Source organism: Mugil cephalus, chromosome 13 (assembly GCF_022458985.1).
Source record: "Mugil cephalus isolate CIBA_MC_2020 chromosome 13, CIBA_Mcephalus_1.1, whole genome shotgun sequence".
NCBI lineage: Eukaryota > Metazoa > Chordata > Actinopteri > Mugiliformes > Mugilidae > Mugil > Mugil cephalus.
Genome location: NC_061782.1, coordinates 13882777 through 13902721, shown reverse-complemented (window position 1 = coordinate 13902721; position 19945 = coordinate 13882777). Strand labels below are relative to the sequence as shown.

Here is a 19945-nt window from a genome sequence, read left to right as displayed (position 1 = left end):
AAGTGAAGATAAAACAGAGGTAGTTAATGTTTGGTTTCAATCATTTACTTCGCTGAAGTCCAACATGTCCCCACAGACTCCGCAGACTCTGCTGCCATCTGCTGGTGAGCTGTGCAGCATCGTGCAGAACTGAACGCTTCAGACGCTCCTTTGTGCCCACAGACTTTGCCATCAGACACAGACACAAAAGCAGTGTGAACAGCACAGAGCTCTGACCTCACTGAGCCCATATGGAGCTTACTTACACTGTCACTTTATCCACAGCTGCTGTCACTTTGTGTACTGTACTTTTTGCTACTTGTTGTCCTATTTAATTTCTTTCATTTCTTTCTGGCCACTGTTGTGCTGCTGTAACATTTGACTTTCTCCAATGGGGATCAATAAAGTACCGGTCTTATCTTATTACAAGCTAAACACCAGTTTGATAATAAATACGCTTTATCAACTTAAATTCACCAAATAAGTCAGATTTATCAAATAACTTAGCTTCAAGTATTTTAATATGTGATTAATAAAATGAGCGTTGGTTGAATTTCAACTGTTTTCCTTAGTTTTAAGGTCATAAACATAAAAAACATACAGACACACTGTAGTGTTAAAATGGACCACTTTACTCTTGCACAAGACATCCATAGAGTACATTTTCTATAGAAAAATAAAATTGCCTGCTTTGGAGAACATTTAAATGTAATTGTGCCTCTTTTTTTTCCTTTTTCTTTTCTTTTTTTAAGAACATCCCAAACCAACACACACATAGTTCAGAGATGGACTCACAATGTCAATGTTCATTCCTTCAGCAGAACACACATTCATTGAGCTTAACTTTTGGTTCATGTGTAGTTTTCCGAAAACAAGACAGGCGCTCGTCACAGTAACACATGGCGGCGCTGCAGTCGGGGGACACAGTCAGGAGGTGCAGACAGAAAAATGATCCACGAGAGGCAGCAACCATGCATAGCGATGTGTTTGAAAATAATGGAAAAACCCGTTAATCCAGCCAAATTGAAGAACAAAGTGAATGTAGAAACAAAAACAACGAAATGGGGCAGGGATGGTTTGTGAGGAAAATCTGTCTGAACCACGTGGGCATCCTCCCACCCTTTCCTTCCAAAACTAGTTTCTTTTAAATATAAGTTCTCGTGAATTCTCTCGCACATAAATAGCATCATTATTGCTCATTAGAAAAAACTAAATTAACTCAAATACAACTCACACATACTGGCTTTTAAATCTACACTGTGGCACTTTGTTGGCCATAACAAAGCTGAAGCGATGGCAAAAAGAAATGTTAGCAACCAAATTTAGTTTGAAAAGAAGCGCTCCAAAGCTTTGTCATAGTTAAAAGTCTTCTACGTAAGAAAATAAACAAAAAACAAAAAAATGGAGGTAAAATTGAACACAAGGGAACTAATCCATTAAATTAAACATGTACTTGGGAGACAATGGGTTCAAACAAAAACAATTACATTTGTTGAGTGAATATTTACAATTTAAGATGATCAGTATTAGATTAGCTTTATTTCTCTCAAAGTTGTGGCTCAGTCATCAGCACCGTTCGTCTGAGATGTCAGAATGTGATCGACTTCTTCCTCAGACTCGCCAGCATCTTGATCCTGAAAGAGAGAAATGGTCATTAAGCTGGAGCTTATTTCTTGCCTGGAGGTGAAAAGGAAACAGACGGACAGAGACATGCTGCTTTAAAACACGGTGCACCTTCTTCAGCACTGCCAGCAGCCCTTTGACAGTGGCCATCAAGGTGTTGGCCGACTTGCTCATGTGGTCACGATAGGTCGTCCTCTGCTCCTCCACGGCCTTCAGAGTCTGCTCAGTTTGGCTGAGTGTGCTTTTCACCTCCTCCAGCTCCTTACTCAAGGACTTGTTGGTTTGCTCCAACTGATTTTTAACCTTTGCGTCTTCCTCTGGAAAAAGAGACAACACCGAGTCAGACTGAGGTCCATGATTAACGTCAGTGGGTGTCAAGAGAAAGGACAGCAGTTGCTTTTTGAACCAGTCAGAGATCTGTGCATGAGTCGTGTTTGAGTAAATGCTACATGCAATGTGTAGTTTTCTTCTGATTTCATTGATAAAAGTCATTATAGGTGTGCAAACTTCGATTACTGAAGAACACTTAGAGTTATTCTGACCTTTGTGTTAGAAACGTCAGAGTGTCAGCTTTAAAAAGAGACCAAGAGCATGTATGAGCTCAAAAATGTTCATGAAAAGTATTCAGTTTATTTGGGTATGTCCTAAATAGGAGTTATTTTGCAAAAAAGGCTGGAATGATAAGAGGTCAAACTAAACTATTTATAACCTTAACATTTCTATAAGTATGTGTATATGAGTAATTATTCTGGAGTATCTGGAGACGTGTTATGTTCCCACTTAATTTCCTCAGTTTGTAGTAAAGTCTGTCAGAGTTAATTTCCAAGTGTGGACACGCTAATAGAGTCTCATTCTCGTGTTAAACGCCATAACCTCGGATGACATTCTAGCTAAAGCAAACAAGCTGAATATGGTCATCAAAGCAGCTGTGTTAACACTAGGCTGCCAACAAGTCGCACAAATGAATTTGGCATGAGACCGGTCTCAAACAGCTCTCCAGTTTGCCTACCATTTACATAAAGACGCTATGAGTCTGCCACCTTTGGCCTTTCAGCTACTCCCCAGTCTAAACATTCACAATCAGCATTGGTGAATTCATATAAAGAAATGTACCAGTCCACGTTTCACCAGAAATCAGAGTAAAGGATTGCTGTTTGAAGTGAGACTGGGCCTCTCTGTAGCAAAGCTCAAATTGAGTCAGATCGCTGAAGGACTACTGACACAGAGTGTAGCTTGCGATGTATGACACAACAACAACATCATTTTTCAGTTATTGTTGGATCCCACTCTCACCCATTTTGGCGTCCTGCACAATGAGCTTCTGTTCTATCTCCTCTCTGGCTTTCTCACTCTTCTCCAGTTTCTGCATCATGCTGCCAATGTCAACCATGGCTCCGTTATACACGATCAGATTACAAGACTCGCTGGCCTCTGCCTGCGCGCGAGCTTTCAGAGCAGGAAGTAGACCTCGGTTACCTGAGAGAAACAGACAAATGACTCTCATCAAAGAGTTTCCCACAGATAACCTCTTCCATATTGTGGCAGTAAATTATTTTATGACGCTTCTAATATCGCAGATATCAAATTGCTCATAAACAGGCATATAAATCAACCATAAATATCCGTGTTGGCTCACCTGTGAGGTTTTCAATCTGGGATTCGTTAATGGAAGGAGTGGGTTCATCACTTCCCTTGTCTGTCAGTTTACGATAGTAACAATACTCTCTGACAATGGGTTTGTTTAGCAGCTTCTTTATCTGAAAACAGACATAAATCAAGAAGGTTTTACTGGGCTGTAGGCCAATGAGTAGGAACAAAAAGGACACAAAAAGGTCTGAGTGTGTGTGTTCACCTGAGCACGAGATAGATGCAGTCCCAGTGTGTACAAGATCTCCTCCAGGTCTCTCTCCAGCAAATAGCCACAGTGGCTCTGGTCAAAGTAGACAAACGCCATCAGCAGCTCCTTGTTGTGCGTGACCATCTGCGTCTTCTCCTGGTGCAACAACAACAGCCACATTTACACCAACAACCACGGATACGCTACGTCACAACTTCAACAAAATGCCGACAGCGGTAAACACCGACCTTGTCTTTAGACGACCTCTCTTTGGATGACTTGCGGTCATCCTTTCGGTCTTTCCTGTCTCTGTCATTGGAGTCGTCGTCGTCTTTATCTAAGGAACATCAACAAAACAACGACAAGTTAGACAACATCTTTGTGACATCGGTGTGAAAACATCAAAGTTTTTAGATATATAAAACGTATGTATTGTCATTGGTTTAAGGTCTCAGAAACAGTGGAAGTGTTATCCATCATAAGTTCAGCGTGGTGCATGCTTTCTCATCATTGACCAGATTATACTAAGGGAAGTTTAAAAAATAATCTATTTGTTTTAATTAGTACCATCATCGTCATCATCATCTGCATCTTCGGCCTCCATGGGGTCATATTCTTCAGCGTTGGCCGTGCTGCCGTCATCTTCGTTCTCCTCCTCGTCACGAGACTCCTCTTTTTTCAGAGGCTTTTCTTCAAACTGGTGAAAAACACAAGTTGCACAATTACAGCCTTTGTTGAGCAAACGACACACTAGAATAAATAAATGTCTGAGAGGCTTGCCTTCCGCTTCTCGTCTTCATCTTCTTTGGTCTTCTTTGCTGGAGTTTCTTCATTTTCTTCTTCCTTTTCCTTCTTTATTTCACGCTTTTCAGCCTCTTTCTTGTCCGACTCTATTTTGGCCTTCTTCTCCTTCTTCTCGTCCTTGGACGGGAGAGCGGCGAAGGCTTTATAGATGCGGTAGCCAAAATCTCTTTGTAGCATCTCGTTGAACAGCTCAGCGAACAGGGAAACCTGCACACAGAGGACAGAATATTATTATTAACCGGCACCAACAAAGGTTTCATTCTCAGCTTTTCTACGACATGAAATAAGACACATGCTGTGACCAGTAATTCTCACCTCGAAAGAGTGCTCCTTGTTGTCCTCCAGTCTGTAGTCCAGCAGGACGCTCAGAGACATGACACTGCAGTCAAATTTGCCATTCTTGGCCGCCCAGTTGGGGTGAACGATGATGGTGGGCTCATCAGGGAGGATGTAGCGCCTTTCTCTCCGCTGGCGCTCCAGCTCTTCCTGCCTCTTCCTTTCCTCCTCCTAACAAAGGAAATGGAATTTAAGATGACCCTTTAAAGAGGCTCCATTACATTTAATATTATATTTACTCTCACGATAATTTATAACATTTTCTGCACCTCTCTGTCATCCTCAGTGCGACACGGCTCCTCTTCCTCGGCAACTTTGCTCTCTGGTTTCTCAGGCTCCTTGGACTCCTCCACCTGCTCCTCCACCTTCAGTTGCTTGGTGAGCCGAGCAATCAGCTGGGATTTTAACCCCTTAGAGCTCAGAGAGCGACAATCGAGCTCCTTGCGCAGGTCATTCACCTACAAAGGGAGAAGATATGGATGTGTACAAATTCTACTTTGCCATTGTCAAATCAAATCAAACTCTACTTATAAAGCACTTTGCATACGTAAAACATGCAACACAAAGTGCTTTACATTGAAAACAAAAGCCCCTAACCCTCCCATACACCGGACCCTCATTCATGCACACACACATAGTACATACATGCATAGTCCCCAAGCATTCACCCCACCCAATAAATAAAATATGGCTGAGCACCAACGTCCCCCAGAGCTTTTTATTTGATTCTTACCTTCATTGATTTCGGGTCAAGTTTAGCCCAGTGAGTGGGAGTGCTAACGTCCTTCGACTCATCGTCGTCCTTGTCCTCTTCCTCCTTGACAGAAAATCATTAAGACAGAGACAGGCAGAGGGAGAGAAAGAGGTGGGATAGCAAACTGTCAGAACACTATTCGTGGCCTTAGGGAGTTTTAAAGTTGATCCGTGCAAGAAGCAACGTCTCATCTGTCTCTCATTGTCTTGTCCTAGTGAGCTCTCGACTGTGTTTAAGTCCACTGCTACTGAAGCGTACACAGGGAAGCTCTCTAGCTCTTATAAAAACCAACAGAAATGCCCCCCAGCTGCCAATCAATCAATCTGTGGAACACAAAAAAGGTAAAAATCAATGAGAGGTGTGTCCAAAAGGTGTGTAGGTACATCAGGTGAACTGAAGCTGGTCTCCAAATGGAGAGAGGATAGGGAGGCCCTACCATGCTCTATGACTGCGGTATTGCCCTTTGTGGGTTTAATACACCTACATCAGATAGGAGCCATGTGTCCAACCAACTGCCCTGGAAAAACCAAGTTCTACATATAGTCCAAATGAAAACGCAGAATCCATCAACAAGAACAGACAAGAAGCAGGACTTTGGGGAAGTTGTCTTTTCGAAGTTGATGCGAAAATCATATAGAAATACACATTTCTCAAACAAAAACATTATTTACACGCAAGTGACTCCACAGATTCCAGCAGCAACAATTCTGGGTTCCAGTGTCTGAAATTGTCCACTGGTTCAAATTGAAGTTATTGATTGAACATATCTGCAAGGACCAAACGCTGAAGCAAATTTGCTTTAAATCAAATGCAAAGATCATTATGAACCATTAGGCCAAATTATCACCCAATTACGAAGCGTTTAAGAAACTGGAAGCTGTTTTATCATTTGCGACTGGGGCCTACACAACACAACCTAGTCTCACTGCTTCCACTGTATGTGTCTGCTGGATGTGAGGGAAGGTGGGAGTGCTGATGGAGGAATGGAGGAGTTGGATCAGAGGAGAAGGGGACAGGTGAAGGAGTAAACAGAAGAAGCCTAGGTGAGATTTGGTGGCGCGATCATATGCCTGTGTTCGTATCTGTCTGTGCATGAGCGGTGCCGTGTGCGCTGTGTGTCTGATGTGTATCTGGGGTTTGTTTTTTTTGTAATTCCTGTGCCTTCCTGTGAGAAGCGGAAATGAGAAGAGAGGGATTAGCGGTTCAGTGCCTGTTCTCCATCCGCCTCCTTTCGCTCGGCCGACAGCTTCTCAGACAGCTGCTCCCGGAGTCGCCGTGACAGCACCTCCCACTCTGAGCGGGTAGGAAGACAATGCCAAACATCCGGAAGAAACAAAACCACTGTCTCCACATGAGCAGGGACTGTCCGCCCCTTGTGTGTCTCCTCCGGCCGATGATAGCGAATCTCTGCAAAACGATACCTGTCGCAAAGGAAGAAGGTGCATTGGAAAGAAACATTCTGGTCAGGGCACAGTATAAAAGGCAAGCCTTGCTAGGGCGAGCCTTCTACAGCTACTCCCTCCCATCAGGTCACTGAATGATCGTACACATCATTGCAGTGACCCTTCTCCCACACAACACACAGCAAAGACAAATGGACCCAGTCTGCAGCTCTCCAACTGTTGTCACAGGTTACGGCAGCCATTTTCAGAAAGTTCACAGACAAATCACAAGAAGTAAATCACACCCCCAAATTCATCCCCATTATAGCTTCGGCCAATTATGGATGAGTGTTCTGCATTTCTGCCTAGGATACACTTAAATGCGCTACATTCGGGTTGTGCGAAGAGAGACAGAATCAACAGGACAGTGAAAGCCAGTTAAATATGTAAGATATTTAACAGAGAGAATAGGAAAATAAAAGTAAATAAAAGTAATGGAAGTGTCCTCTGGTCCAGGCTACCGCTTCCAGCCATCAAGTCCATGCGTTTTCATCACAATGAAATGCGTGTGTATGAACAGTGTGACAGAAAGAGAGAGGCAGGACTACGACACACACATATGGCCAAAAATAACATTGCACAACACAACAAATAATAATAATAATAATAGTAGTAGTAAATGATAGATTGCAAATTTGACAACACAGTAATCATTAATATAAAAAGTGAAACAAAATATATTATGCAGCACATTCAAGAGAGATTTAGTATCAAAGTAGTTTAAAAAAAAAATGCAACTTATTACAGACGGACGATTTTAGTAACAGAGTTAACACAGAAATACAATAAATAATGATGAGAGAAACAGCTCTTACCACTGAGTGCACAGACTAAGGTCTATTCCTGTGAGTGCCTTGCAACAGCGTATGGCTGTCTTAATAAGGACCGACGGATCCTTCTCTGGGTCGGCTCCATCCAGAGAGGGAGACCAGTGACCACCAATGGCCATGGCCTCATCTTTACCTCTCATGCCCACCAAAAACTGAAGGAGAAAGACAGACGGGAACAAAGGAGAGCCACAGAGCAAAGGTTAGATGGAAACGGGGAATGACCATGTGGATAAAGGGGTGCAGAGGGTGGAATGAGCGGAAAAAGAGGATAGAGACAGAGGAAAAAGACGGACAGATGTCAGCAGCATGTCTAAATAATCGTACCTCTGAGGATCCACATCCAAAAGAATTAAAAAAAAAAAAAAAAAAACACACACACAAGGGAGCCGACGTCAGTTTGATTTCTTCCACACTGTGAGTACTCAGCAATGGAATAGGACCATAACATCACTGTCAGCTCGGTAATATTGTAGAAACCTTGAAATAGTTTGACGTACCTTAATGAGTCGAGCAGGATGCTGGAAGGAGTCTCTGAGTTCCTGGGAGTCCTCTGCCAGAGCACAGGACTTGTGATAGAGCTCCTCTATACCAGGGTTAGCGAGCAACATCACCTGAGACATAGAAAAAACCAACCACATTAAACGTATAATTGTTAATATATTGACAGACTTGTACAACATTACTACTAATGCAAAGAGTGGCTAAAGGCGCAGGAGACCAGAGTTGAAGGTGACACACTGCACATCTCGTTTTATCTTTACAACATGTGCAGCCTGACATCACATTATTACTGAATGACTTCTTAATTGAAACAACACATATTTGCTAATGTAAACAGAACATGCAGTTCAGCTCCTGACGTATTACTGCATTAATAGAACAGCAATAATGTGCTGTGGTGTTAAAGAACACATCGTAATTATATCACCAACAACTTCAAGCTCTTTGAATCTCTTACTACCTCCACCACCTTTCAACCAAACAAAAAGATAGTGTGTTACACAATTATGTAAGTAATAGTGATCACACTATTAATTAGTCTCAAAACACCAAGAGAAGATGTAGTTTCAAGGTCTATTTAATGAAAAATGCACCTTTTTGAATAGGAAAAAGGTAAAAAAATATTTGTGTCATACCTTAGCACTGTAGGTGTGGTTGGCGTCAGGTGGGTCCAACACAGCTGTGTTTTTTACTAGAGGATCCACCTCTTTGTGCAAGATGTGAAAGTTACAGGCGTTGCTAAACTGGAAGGGTCGCGTAAGAGGAAAGGCATCCACCCAGGTGAAGACAGCATTGAAGAAGTCGCTGGGAATGTAGAGGCTCTGATAGCGCCTTCTCAACTCCATCATGTCACAGCTGGAGCTGGAGAACACAGAGGGGGCAGTTACTAGCTAATCAACATATTTAGTTAAATACTTGAGAATGTATTAAATAAAAAAAAAAAAAAAAAAAAAAAAAAAAAAAAACTGTGCTCACCCGTCTAAACTAAACTTGGAAAACTGGACCGTGTAGCGAGGGACCACCCTGCGAGGACGTCTCGGGGAGCGATCACGTCTCGGAGAGCGGTCTCTGGAACGTTTTCGTGTGGGCGAGCGTTCTCTTGATCTCCGGCGCTCACGGTCTCTGTCTCTGCTGAAGATCGAGAAAGGCATTAGAACGAAAAATGACGTCTGTGGAAAACTGTTGTGATAAGTCTTGGACTATCTCAGATGTTTGCCATCTCACCTGCGTTCTTCTTTAGTCCTGAGGATGAGCTCGGGGCCTCGATCGTTGCGAGTGGGAAAACGGGGCGGAGGCTCAATTCGTCTGACGGGCTGTGGCTGTGGCATCATTCTCACGGGGGGTTGTAAAAGACCCCCAGTAAACACATCTGGAGGAAAAAAAGGATAACGCAAAGCACCTGCTTGTTACTAACTACTTTAACGTTGTGCCAAAACAGCTTCGAATATAATGGCGATCACCACTTGTCTAACTGTTTACATCCAGATGAACCAGATAAATGTAACAACAGTGACAAGTGTGGTACCTTTGGGTGGAGGTTGTGGTAGTAGAGGCTGAGGAGGGTTTTGGAGGAGAGGGGCCAGGGAGGCTGCAGACAGCTGCGCCTGCAAGAGGGAAGGCGGAGGAGCCTGGGAAGGAACACTGAAAGTGGTTGGGGGAGGTAGCGACTGGAGCATGGCGGGGCCGGCCTTCATCATGTTAGGAGCTTGAGGTTGGTTCTAGAGACGAGAGGAATAAGAGTAATGGGAGAGATGAGCACATATTCAAAAGACAGACCTGAAACAAGTGTAACATGCCAAACACTGCATAATATAAAGATAAACTGGACAAAGTCTTAGGGTGTGGCTGCATGAAAGAAAGAAGCTGCGACAAGATCTGAACGCCTGAATGAAAGAATTGTAGAGATCCTGATCGGTTGTCCTAATCAGAAAAAATCTCATAGTGACCTCATAATCCAGGTTTTGACCTATTTGAAGAAAAAAATGTTTTGAATTTTGAAGATTCTGAAAGATGAAAATTCCCAAGTTAAATTTGCTATTTTGACTTTCATATCTAATGTACAGTCAGTGAAGACTGTAACATAACATTACCAGCTCCGCATTATCAGAGCTGGTAATGTTTTGTGCTCAGTGCAATAACATCTCTGACAACACTTCATGTGTTGTCTCTCTCGTTAGTCAGGTTTGGCATTTTGCTCAGCACTTTCAGAGTAAGAGATAGTAAAAACAAATCATCAAGTTCAGCTGTAGTACCTAACTGCAAAAACTGTCTCAATGCTTGGTAACAGACTGATGGGAGTGGTACTTCAAACAACTACAATATTTTAATTCAAACAGCTTCTTAAGTCTGTATTTTCTGACTTGTTTATCAATTTTTAAAATCATTGTTATTCAACACAGCTTTTCACTTCCTGGAGTGAGATTTAGAGATTTCAAAATTAGGATATCCAAAGTGTGAAACAAAGTCTCTTTTTCAAATATAAAAAGATATAATTCATACAGACATTCAGCATGAATAAGGAAGCAAAAGTATAAAAAAAATCTCTCTTTAAGGCAGACAAGGAAAATAAATAAATGTGTAGGTTAACCACTAATAAAATATGGTTGTAGCCATTTGTCAACAACAGCAAACTTGAAGAACAAGCAGAAACTGCTGTTACGAAAAACAAAAATGTGGCCGTCGTTCACCATGAATAGAAAGGAAAGACAGGAAGCAAAGAAAAGACAATCTAATAAAGAACAGGGGGAAGGGCAAAGGAAGAGATTGATTTAGGGCTGGGGGTTACATTTTGTCTGTTGTCCGCAGCGGAGTGCATGTCTGAGTACCGCAGCTGCATCCCTGGCTCATTGTAAAGGTTGCCGAGCTGTGGGGAAGCTTGAGGTAAAGGCTGAGGCTGCTGCTGATGCTGGGAGGGATTGAGAACACAACAGTCATCAAGAGACGGAAAAATATTAGAAGAATAAACACTTAAATACAAAAGAAGTCTCCTGAGAGTGGGTGAATTATCTAGCGTTTAAAGCAAACCTGTGAATAACACATGTATGTATTTATAGATATTTAAAATTCAAATAAAGGCGTTGTCATTTTTTACTAAGCAGCTTCCCTCACAGACATGTCAGTAAAATTTCCCATGTTTACTCAGATCAATAAAAGGCAAATAAACTGAATCATAGATACATGCACAAAGTGCAAAGTAGCTAAACCAGTTACAGGTGGCAAGATCATGCTTTCATAATGCACTATTTATTTAACCCTAGGTTAACATTTTATGAAATGTTATGAAAATGTTCACAGCAGACAAGGAAATATTATCACTAACAGAGAAATAAACTTGGACGCTTTCGCTGATGGCAATTAAATTTATATCAAAACAAAAAGTCAACAACAATTATAGCAGATATCCCACAACTTTAGTACTTTGTTAAGAAACCTTATTCTTGTCTGACTTTTAACCTCTGAATGTTCTCACCTGCTGATTTGCTAGCTGAGGTAAGGTCTGGATTCGCTGGGCGTTCCACTTGAAGGGCATATTCGGGTTGTACACAGCCTCCACTAGGACCCTGTCACCCACCTGGGGCGTCTTACCCTTCACAGCACTATAAAATAAAAAAGAAAACATTCCAAAAAACGTCCACAAATCTCTATAAGTCACGTCACATTAGTATGAAACTGGCAAAGGCTCATACAACAATCAGGCATAACATTATGACCACTAATAGAAGACATAAACAACACTGACCATCTTGTGGCAACACAATGTTCTGCTGCTTTTGCAGGTGACATTTATGTGGATGTTACTTAGACGTGTACCACCCACCAACCACCTAGGCTGCATCCTGCTGGGGATGCTTCACAAAGGCACAGATACAAAAAAAAAAAACAAGTAAAAAAAAAAAAATCTGAAAAACATCACAAGGTGATGGAGACCTGGCCTCCAAAGTCACTAGATCCCTAACTGATCAAGTATCTGTGGGATGTACTGGAAGAAGTCTGATGCAAAGAGGCTCCTCCCAACAACCCATCACACATTAGAAAGATAGTCATAATGTTATGCCTGATTAGTGTATGTATCCTTATGTTATGGCTTATAATAAGGGCCAGGGAAATGACAAGGGTGTAGTAAGAAAAAGAGAGTGTCATTGTAATGGATACAGTGAAGAATGCATCTCAAAACAGTGAAAAGGCAGAGGACCACACTCTTTCACCTTAGCTGAAAGAAGACATCTTCATCTACAAAGCCAAATGTGTCATGTAGCTTGCTGACAACACCAGTGAAGACTCGCTGCTTCTGCGGCTGCGTCTGCTGCTGGTGGCTCGAACGTGGTGTCGGGTATGACACCGTAATCTGGGCTGTTTGTTGGGGGTTGGACAAGCTCAGGCTGGTCGGCAGTGCAACAGGGGGCTGAGGGGTCAGGAAGAAAATAGTTTAAAAAAAATAAAGAACAAAATGTGATTGTTTTAAAACACTTTGCTTGCATGCTGAAACCCAATCAGTGAATAAAATAATGACTCAAACACTTGAAAAAGCCCTGAAAAACGCAACAGGAAGCAATAAACAAATATGTCTGGATCTGTGCAGCTATGTAAATAAAAAAGATCTAAACACACAGGACTAGTCTCGGTGAATGCCGTACCTGAGAAAGCAGTGCCTGTTGTGGCTGTGGAAGCTGTAAAGTAAGAAGAAACACGGAAAATGACAAAAGTGAACATTTTGTTGACTTGTAATGCCACGCCTGGTGCTCTCATAGCAAATCTCCGCTAGCAGAAAGGAGATGTATTTCGTGCTACAAGTAAACATGCTGCCTCTCGAGCAGTTGTATCAAATTACACTTATAGCACATTCAAATGATCTAAGAAAAAAATAACAGGTTAAGACACGTACAGGAGAAAATCACGCAAATCAAATGATGATTACAGGAGTGAATTTAACCAGAATTTAAAAGTTTTTATCAAAAAGATGACTTGTATCAAACAACATTTGAACAGACCGAAATCTACATATAAAAGACAAAGTCAGCACATTTTTAAGGTTAATATGAGCAGAGGTTTACACAAAATGTAGTGCGACACAATATGAAAACAAACAAACCAACAAACAATGCTTCACCTGATGAGGTACATTGTACAACTGTTGCTGCGGGGGTTGCTGGGGCGGTTGCTGCTGTTGCTGTTGTTGTTGTTGCTGCTGCTGCTGCTGCTGCTGTTGTTGTTGTTGCTGATACTGCTGGAGCGCGTTATTGATCTGTGACTATAGACAATAAAGAACAAAGAAGAGATAGTAGCTGATTGCATCTCACCAGGTCAACGTGCAGATCATTGGCCGTGCTTAAGACTACTTTATTGTGACTGACCTGCTGTAGCGCTGCTGCAGCGGCGGCTGCAGCCTGCTGCTGCAGAGCTGCAGTTTGCTGAGACAGCTGATAGTTTGCAGCAGACTGGTTGCTGAGGGAGGCTGCAGCCAAGGCTGACTGCTGAGAGTAAACAGAGGGCGATGCTCCCAGAAGAGATGGCTGTTGCACACCAAGAGCTGCAAAGAGGAAAAAAAAAATCAGGCAATCTTAACAAAGGCTGTAATACAAAGTGAAAGGGAATGCTGTTGCAGGACGGGATAAGAAAGATCGCATGACTGAAAGTTCAAGAATCACAAGAAACTTTATAACCACAAGATTATAACGTGAATTGAATGAAGATGCTATACTCACAGTGCAAGCTATTTAGGTCAAGAGACTGCCCTGAGTGGCCCGGCTGGGACACCGCGGTGGTAGCAAACTGAGTCGCCCACGGTGGATTTTTCTGTCCCCCGAATTGGGCCATGACTCATTCAGGTTAAGGGCAGTCTCTGCTCACCAGGCCAATGCTGTCACTAAAATCAAGCACAAAAATTAGAGGCACTATGTTAATCTGTCTAGCCTTATCTATGAAGCCATAATATGATTGGAGTATCAGAAACGACAAACATCATAACTGAATAACTTGAACCGTGTAGCACAAGCCAAAATTTAAATTACACCAATAACATGCATCCAATCTTAATGTCCTGCAATTTGTACAGGACACTGAGGAATAAAAACAATATCTAGTGTCCAATTAAGTGTGAGCAGCTGCCTCAAGGACATATCTGTATGTAAATGTGACCATTTCTTCCTTCATACTTATACATATTCACCATACAATTTACCAAATTGAAAACATGTTTCATGTTGTTTATACTGTCTGCGAAAGGCAGGATAACCTTTCAGTTCAGTTCATCCCATTTTTACGCCTAACGTCAATAAAATAACATAAAGGATTAACTTAAGACAATTAACTGGGTACTTTGTGAGAGACGAAAACCATTTGTACAGTTCAATTTCTCCTTGTTACATTGGCAGCTGCTGACACAGCAACCTCGACAGCAGTCTGGCTGATGTTAGCCACCAGCTGACAGAAGACTTAACGCTTTACATTTTGACTAGCACAATAGCTAATGTTGCTAATATTGTTGAGGTGAACTGGAGCTGAATCTGGAGCTATGGCATACCGGGAACCTCGACATTATTTCAACGCACCTAATTCAGCTGAAAACGTTTAAAAGCAGACTCTAAAGCAGACGCGTTAGCTAGGTAGCTACCACGCTTAGCATTTTTACGTCGTTAGCATCTATGCCAGATTAGCCTCGTGCTAGATTTGTTATCGAGAGCGAGGCCTGAATTATAGCAGTTAGCAACAGCAGCAACTGTTATTTAACAAACACACCACGACACAATTCACCCACGACACCATGTCTCCTGCACGCACATACCAGCTGCACTAAGCAATTTACACTAAAAGTTTCCAATTCTGAACATATTCAGACTTTGATTGAAACATTATCAACAGCGCCTACCGTTGTCCCCCTGCACCGGCCGATTAGGATAGGAGGATATGCGCATGCGCGACCTGGGATCCCGATTCATGCGCCAGATGGCCTATAATAAAGGGGTTTAAGTGAATTGTTTCTGTCCTAACGGGACTATGCATCCTAACAATGGGCACAATAAATAGGAACAGTTGTAAAAAAAATAATAAAAATTAAAGATTTAGTTACACTGTTTACCGTCATTTGCTGCAGAAACCTGAATTAGAATTGAAGCTGTCGTCGCCAGCCCAAATAATTTATTTCATTCTTTTTATTTTGAACATGAACAAATAATCATAGAATTAAATAATGACATTAACCAAAGTAAACATAAAACACAACCAAAGAGTCAAATACGCTGTTTTTTTTTTGCACGTTCAAAAAGGAGTGGGAGGAAGTCGAACCTTATCTAGTCCCTCCTCTTCCTCCTCTTTCACGAGTAATCAAAATTAACCCACTTCCAAATACCACTACTACTGCTACTACTACTACTGCTACTACTACTACTAATAATAATAATATAAACCATATACTAATACTATAATGAAGCAAATAGTTTACACTTTTTCTCTTCATTGTTTCAATTCACTACTCCGTTTCAACCATAAACAGATACACAAAGCTTTTCCTTGTTCTCTTTTACATTCTTAAAATAAAACAGTGCTCTTAAACTATATCTGTCCTCCCAGTCCAATACAAAGTCTCCATTCTTCCATCTGAAATTCTCCCAAAATACTTTATATTTATGTTATTTGTATTCTATTTTCCCTCACGTCTTAGCTCTACGTCAAATTTTATTTTTGTCTTGATTTCCTTATGTTTACATTCACTTATTTTGATGAGTTTCCGTGTGGTGACAGTGTTTAAAATAAACCTACAAGTGTAGTCTGTTTTCTCTACGTGGGGTATAAAGACACAAGTGACAAAAAAAAAAACAATTTTCAAAACAGCCTCACCAACAAAGATTTGGTTTCAAACTGTGAGCTTTAATGTGACTTTACAAGTCTTAAGAGTGCAGCAAAAAAAACTACATGATACAGTATTCATATAATTTACAGTTCTACTTGATGAAGAATTGTAGCCTTAATAACATTTTATTTGTACGGGATATATTCACAAGCAAAAACCGTTCAGTGCTGTTTTGTTGCAAATGGCAAAAACAACTCGAATACTCAATCAAATCTTCATCTTAACTACTGCCGTAAACCTTTACAATATCTTCATTATAATGTTCTTTTAAAAATATACAATATTCAAAAATAATAAATATAACAAAACATGTACAGCCAGAAAGCTCAACAAAAAATGTGCTTCTTCTGCATACAAGTATACAGTATAGTATACAGTATACAGAGGGACAGACAGTACACACTAACTGCAGGTTTACAGTATAAAGTCTGCAAAGAAGATACAACGAAATCATTTTCTCTCCTCTCTTGATTTGTGGGAATAATATGCATCATTACAAGGAGAAACATATTTTTATTTTAACCGTTCATGATGGCATTGGTCAGGAATGAGTAGTTATTCTTGTAATTTGCGTTCGACCTCAGAGAAAACCTTTGCGTTGATTTCATCAACTTCATCTTCCACCTGGGAAATAAAAAAAAACAATTGAAAATTTAATATGTTGTAAGTAAGACGTGCTCCAATCATTGAAGTTCAGTGAAGAAGCATCATTTAAAAGTATCTGCATATAACAAATTAGATAGATGGATAGATGGATAGATAGATAGATAGATAGATAGATAGATAGATAGATAGATAGATAGATAGATAGATAGATAGATAGATAGATAGATAGATAGATAGACTATGAATCTTGATCTCAGAATAAAATTCAATGAATATCTGTCCAGCTATGAAAACAATATCAATGAGTTTGTCCATATAATGATAATCACCTGTTCCACCGTGTCTACTTCAGGGATGTAAAACTGCATCATGTTCTGGATGCCGTTTTTCAGGGTGACCGTAGAGCTGGGACATCCTGTGCAGGAACCCACCAGCTTCAGCTTGACTGTGCCGTTCTCAAAACCCTTGAAGACGACATCGCCTCCATCCTCCTGCACCGTGGGTCTTATGAGTAAACGAGACAATGTCAGTTTGTACGGAACGGGGCAGCACAGAGGACAGACAGATTAAGACTGTTATCTCACAACTGTCAGTGTCTTTGCTGACTGAAGGAACGGCATGAAGGAATGCTTTCAGAGGACGATAAATGTAGTTGGAAATTAAAACCTAAACTGTCCTTTCAGTTTGTTGCTTTGTACCTGATTCTGGTGTCCAGAAGCTCCTTTATCATAGACACAATATCATCATCATCTTCTGAATGACCTACAATAAAAAAAAAAAGGAAAATATAACACTGCACACAATATACAGTCAAGCAGTTGCATTTCACCACACTGTATACACACTGCTTTCATGGTGCACTGCTCCTGTTGTTATTGGATCACCACTCTCAAAGAACTTAGAAATGGCCTCCAAAGCATGACGCTTAATGTCTGTCCACTCCACATCCTCATCTGTCTGACAGGGAAACAGGCATCATGTGTGTTATCTCTCATGTGAATGAAATCGCAGAGACAAGCTGTAAGAGTACAAGTAATCCTTACTTTAGTCACCGTGATGAAGTCAGGGCCGAAGAACACACTTTTTACTCCTTCGATTTCAAACAGGTCCCTGAAGGAAACACGTTATCATGTTATTGTTCCACAAAAATGAAAAACATTTTGGCTTGCTCAACGATTACACCACTGACTCACGACAGGACAAACCGCTTTGGTGAACAAAACATCCGAACAATGCGCTTTCACCATAAAAACTATTGAGTATCATGTGTGTCATCTTCAAAACGTACATCTGTCACATTTGTATCTGTAGTTACTTTTTTTGCACATTCATGCAAAATGTCTACAGTTCCTTTACCATTTAAAACCAGATTTTTAATATATTATTTAAAAAGGAAGTGTCTTCCTATGTTTACTGCCCCAAACACCAAGATAAATTCATTGTGTGTGTGAGCACAAATCTGAATCTGAAATCAAGGTAATTAAAATTACAAATAGGAACTTATAACTTTGACAAATATATTTCAATGTTTTAGGGACAGTTATTTCTTAAAAGCTGAAATTAAATGACTAAAACTACAAATGTGTAGTTTCCTGCCTACAGGCAAGTATCTTCTAACAATAACTTATAATAAGTAATATGTTGAACTGTGTCCTTGTCTTTTTGTATCGTTGCCACTGGATACTGAATTTCCCTCACGACTAAAAACAGTACCTATATTAAAAATTAACTAAACTTGACACCTGGCTAAAGATGAACATCCGGCCGAGTCGGACGTAGGAAAGTCAAGCGTCCCACTTCCTAGGACAGCTTTTCCAGGGAGAAACTTCAAGCTTCTGGGGTTGGGAGTGTCTTGAGTCTGGATGGACAGGTGTCGTACTGAAAGACATCAAGAAAACCCACTGTTTAGTTAATCCGTTTGTTTATTTTTCTTGCCTCGCCTTAGGTATCATTAAGCAAAGATGGCAGAAAAATGCCTTAAAGTGACTCTCACTTGACAAGTGTGTGATTCCTGTCCTGAGCTGAGGCTGGACTCTTCTGAAGCTCTGGACCGTGGACTGTGAGTGGGACGAACCGCTGCTCTTGTCTGGAAACCTTTACAACACATAAATCATATTTATCAGAAAATCTGAATCAGAAAAAAACTTTATCCGTCATTTAAACACTCAATTAACCAGTTTCTCAGATATATTAAAGAAGCGTGTATCGATGAAAGCATAGTATTTAATTTAGCTGCTAGCTCACGGTTTGAATGTATAAAGCCACATTAAATATGAGATTTACGTTTAAATTCACTTTGTTATCCAGGGCAGCTAACGACTAGCGGCTAAGGTACAAACTTGGGAATGAGGAGTACACACACGAAATGAAACACAATATGACGTGACTCATTTTCTATCAAATATCTACAACACATTTCCAGATGAATGGGATCAAGTTAAAAGTGATAATCCTGTGTTTCGTTCCGCAGTTCGCTAAGTAGCTAGCTTAACGTGTTAGCATTTCAATCACGCACTGAAATGCCAAGGCTGTCCTTTACACGCACACTGCGAGTTTTCACATCGGCATCACAAGAAAAAGACATGTCACATTTGTAGAAGTGCAAACCTAAAGTGAAACGTGCTCCTTGTCCGCAACAGTTGGTGAAGACCCCATCTCATGTGCGCCGCCATTTTGTTTGTTTTGAAAAATGAGGACCTCATGTGGAGAATGGAGAAAAGTCCTGATCAACGTTTTGATTTTTGTCTGTTCATAATGCGGACATTTTACCTTCACACAAAAACGATGAAATGTGTGGTTTTGGTTGTACGAGGCCAGAATAAATGCATTATAATAGACGAAACAGTTCGTTAATATCATTGAAATGATTTATTATTATATAATGAAAAGGGTTATAACAAAAATCGTCTTTCTTTTTGATTTAATTGTCCTAACTATCCTTAAATAAAACAACCAGAGGAGTAATCCCTTGCTTGTTTTATTGAAACACTGCTGAACGACGGAGGCACATAATTTACTTAAGTAATAGTTGACTTCTATTTAAATAATCATAGCAAATTTAAACGATTCTTACTTACAAGTAAAAGTAATTTGACATTTTGCCATAATTTGATATTTTACTGCATTATATTTTACACACGTACATATATCAAAGCGACACATGTAAAATGTGTAGTATATAGAATAAATAGGAAATAAGAAACAAATAAAATTAACATCAGTAGATTGCAAGTACTTGGTGAAGTCACAATTACCTCCCACCACTAAGTCAAAACAAAGCACACTGTTATACTGCAAAGCTTGTCTTGCATGACAGTCATACCAGTTCTTCAACTTTAGATTTTTTCTAAAGAATTCTCAAAATCATCTCAAAAGCTTGTCCAAAAT

At 40.5% G+C, this 19945-nt stretch overlaps 2 protein-coding genes across 3 annotated transcripts; both read right to left on the bottom strand.

Annotated features, from left to right (window-relative positions):
* Nucleotides 1-590: 590 nt before the first annotated feature.
* ccar1 (cell division cycle and apoptosis regulator 1) lies at nt 591-15023 on the bottom strand. Of its 2 annotated transcripts, none has more exons than XM_047603235.1 (26): nt 14972-15023; nt 13809-13969; nt 13458-13633; nt 13214-13354; nt 12741-12773; nt 12312-12508; nt 11576-11702; nt 10892-11011; nt 9632-9824; nt 9331-9475; nt 9082-9237; nt 8742-8967; nt 8103-8216; nt 7591-7757; nt 6544-6754; nt 5313-5396; nt 4849-5037; nt 4559-4750; nt 4220-4450; nt 4007-4136; nt 3688-3776; nt 3455-3595; nt 3239-3359; nt 2896-3078; nt 1714-1919; nt 591-1613 (listed from the first exon to the last, which is right to left on the bottom strand). In XM_047603235.1, exons 2-26 carry the CDS (start codon nt 13918-13920, stop codon nt 1539-1541), a joined length of 3759 nt encoding a protein of 1252 aa, XP_047459191.1. In that variant the 5' UTR covers nt 13921-13969; nt 14972-15023; the 3' UTR covers nt 591-1538. The 2 variants fall into 2 exon arrangements, with proteins under 2 accessions (XP_047459191.1, XP_047459192.1); XM_047603236.1 differs by having other exon boundaries at nt 9082-9234.
* A 925-nt stretch (nt 15024-15948) lies between these two features.
* On the bottom strand, nt 15949-19296 carry zgc:110319 (uncharacterized protein LOC796111 homolog). The gene is made up of 8 exons (XM_047603258.1): nt 19166-19296; nt 18552-18652; nt 18301-18436; nt 17602-17668; nt 17404-17515; nt 17257-17320; nt 16888-17062; nt 15949-16576 (listed from the first exon to the last, which is right to left on the bottom strand). Exons 1-8 carry the CDS (start codon nt 19258-19260, stop codon nt 16508-16510), a joined length of 819 nt encoding a protein of 272 aa, XP_047459214.1. The 5' UTR covers nt 19261-19296; the 3' UTR covers nt 15949-16507.
* Nucleotides 19297-19945: the final 649 nt, after the last annotated feature.

What these genes read in the sequence shown, in the direction of transcription:
- zgc:110319 (XM_047603258.1), bottom strand. Translation starts at nt 19,260, where the DNA reads ATGAGGTCCTCATTTTTCAAAACAAACAAAATGGCGGCGCACATGAGA. An exon ending in GGATGTTCATCTTTAGCCAG is followed by an intron (nt 17,669 to 18,300) that starts GTGTCAAGTTTA and finishes TGTTTCCTTCAG; the next exon opens with GGACCTGTTTGAAATCGAAG. An exon ending in AGCAGTGCACCATGAAAGCA is followed by an intron (nt 17,321 to 17,403) that starts GTGTGTATACAG and finishes TTTTTATTGTAG; the next exon opens with GTCATTCAGAAGATGATGAT.
- ccar1 (XM_047603235.1), bottom strand. Translation starts at nt 13,920, where the DNA reads ATGGCCCAATTCGGGGGACAGAAAAATCCACCGTGGGCGACTCAGTTT. An exon ending in CTGCGGACAACAGACAAAAT is followed by an intron (nt 9,825 to 10,891) that starts GTAACCCCCAGC and finishes TCTCGTCTCTAG; the next exon opens with AACCAACCTCAAGCTCCTAA. An exon ending in AGGAGGCGGATGGAGAACAG is followed by an intron (nt 5,397 to 6,543) that starts GCACTGAACCGC and finishes TTTTCTGTCAAG; the next exon opens with GAGGAAGAGGACAAGGACGA.